Genomic DNA, 1,637 nt, shown 5'->3' with positions numbered 1-1,637 from the left:
TTTTTTTTTTTTTTTTAGTTCTACCAGTTTATTGCTACCAACCAATCTCCCTCCACCTTCCTCTTGCATGCACATTCAATCATGTAACCTCATGGACTACAGCTTGCCAGGCTCCTCTGTCCATAGACTTTTCCAGGCAAGAATACTGGAGTGGGTTACCATTTCCTTCTCCATAGGAGAACGGTTCTAACAGTTGTTACTAAATAATATATGTTCCTGAAGATAATAAGCATTTCCTCCTTAAGGATATAGCTTGGTGTTGGGAAACGGAAATCCTCTTCTTCTCGTTTCTCCAGTTGAGTCACACTAAACTTGTATCAAACTTCAGTGCACATTATAACCATCTGGGATGCTGACAAAAACACAAATCCCCAGACCCTGCACCCTGAGATTCTGATTCCACTGCTGCAGGTGAGCAGGGGGATGGGCCTGCAGCTAAGTAAGGACCCCCAGGGGCTCTGAGGCAGATACCCTGAGCTTCATTATGGTCTCGGCTCCAACAAACAGCCAAGTTTGACTTGGATCAGATATGATGATACAGTGAGAAGCTCTGGACTGGGAGTGAGAAAATCTGGGTGACAGATTCATCACTAACTTATTCCACTTTGGGCAGGTTATTGTTTCTGTGCCTCAGTTTTCTCATAAGTTTGATGAGGATAATATTGCCCTGCCCCTCACTGGACCTCACATACATGTTAGTTTATTTAAAAAATGACTTGAAAATATGAAGAGCGTAACAATTAAGCATTGTATCTCTGAAAAGGGAGGCTTTAATCTCACTCAGTGAACTTTGTATTATCAATTATAGCCACGACAAGAGTCAATTACAGATTACTCTCTTCTCTTTCCTTTTAGGCTTAATCCTATGAAAGGCGCGCTAGGGTAAAGTGACATTTTTATTCACCACTTGTGGTCCACCCCCCACCTCCTCCCATCAGCCCTGACCAAAGAGAAAGCACAGAGACAAGGAGGACATCACTGAAGCATTGTTACATTTCCACCTTAGGGAGATTCACGCCTTACGATGCCTCTTACCAAGTCTATGAGTTTGGTAACAGGAACTTCTCGGATTGGTCTTTTCATTCGGCACAAAGCCTCTAAGGATGTACCAAAACAACTTGGGAGGTAATTTCCACTGATGGTCAAGAAGTAATCTTTGCCTCGATCCAGGTGGAGGACGAGAATATCTTCAATTTTATCTTCCCCTGAGTTCAGGATGGTCACAGAGTCCTTGCTGACATATACATCAAGGGAGATATCCACGGTCTCATCTGAAATGTAAGAGATGATACACAGTAACAGAAACTTCCAGTGGAAAAGCAGAAAGGGGATGAGAACCAACAGAAGAACTGTCCTCTAAAAAAATCATCAAGTGATGAAGGAGAGATGGGACACACAAAAAATGGAGAAATCCCAATATAATGACAGTGAAGGTGAGAGACGTGTGGTTAGAAAACAAGAAGTTAAACAAAGGGAGGGGATGGGAGTCATGAGGGGACAGTACATCGCGAGCAGAGACAATGGTAAAGGGGAAACTCACTTGGCTCCAAGTAGCCCTCACAAGGTTCAGCCCGAAGCCATGGCTTGCAGTACTGGCTGTCATTAAGCTTAGGGATGAAAGAAAAATGGCAGGGGAG

The 1,637-nt window shown here is 43.5% G+C and overlaps 1 protein-coding gene across 1 annotated transcript in view; it reads right to left on the bottom strand.

The window, feature by feature from the left end:
• Window positions 1-30: 30 nt before the first annotated feature.
• LOC104987485 (inositol polyphosphate 5-phosphatase OCRL-1-like) overlaps window positions 31-1,637 on the bottom strand; it is a 17,181-nt gene continuing 15,574 nt past the window's right edge. Inside the window, exons 9-10 of the mRNA XM_010838446.1 lie at window positions 1,541-1,637; window positions 31-1,271 (exon numbers count right to left, since the gene is read on the bottom strand). Coding sequence (XP_010836748.1) covers window positions 1,003-1,271; window positions 1,541-1,637 — 366 coding nt within the window. The 3' untranslated portion in view covers window positions 31-1,002. The remainder of the gene's footprint in view (window positions 1,272-1,540) is intronic.

This window comes from Bison bison, unplaced genomic scaffold (assembly GCF_000754665.1).
Source record: "Bison bison bison isolate TAMUID 2011002044 unplaced genomic scaffold, Bison_UMD1.0 scf7180017846061, whole genome shotgun sequence".
In the NCBI taxonomy this organism is placed as follows: Eukaryota; Metazoa; Chordata; class Mammalia; order Artiodactyla; family Bovidae; genus Bison; species Bison bison.
This window is presented reverse-complemented; position numbering and strand designations above follow the sequence as displayed.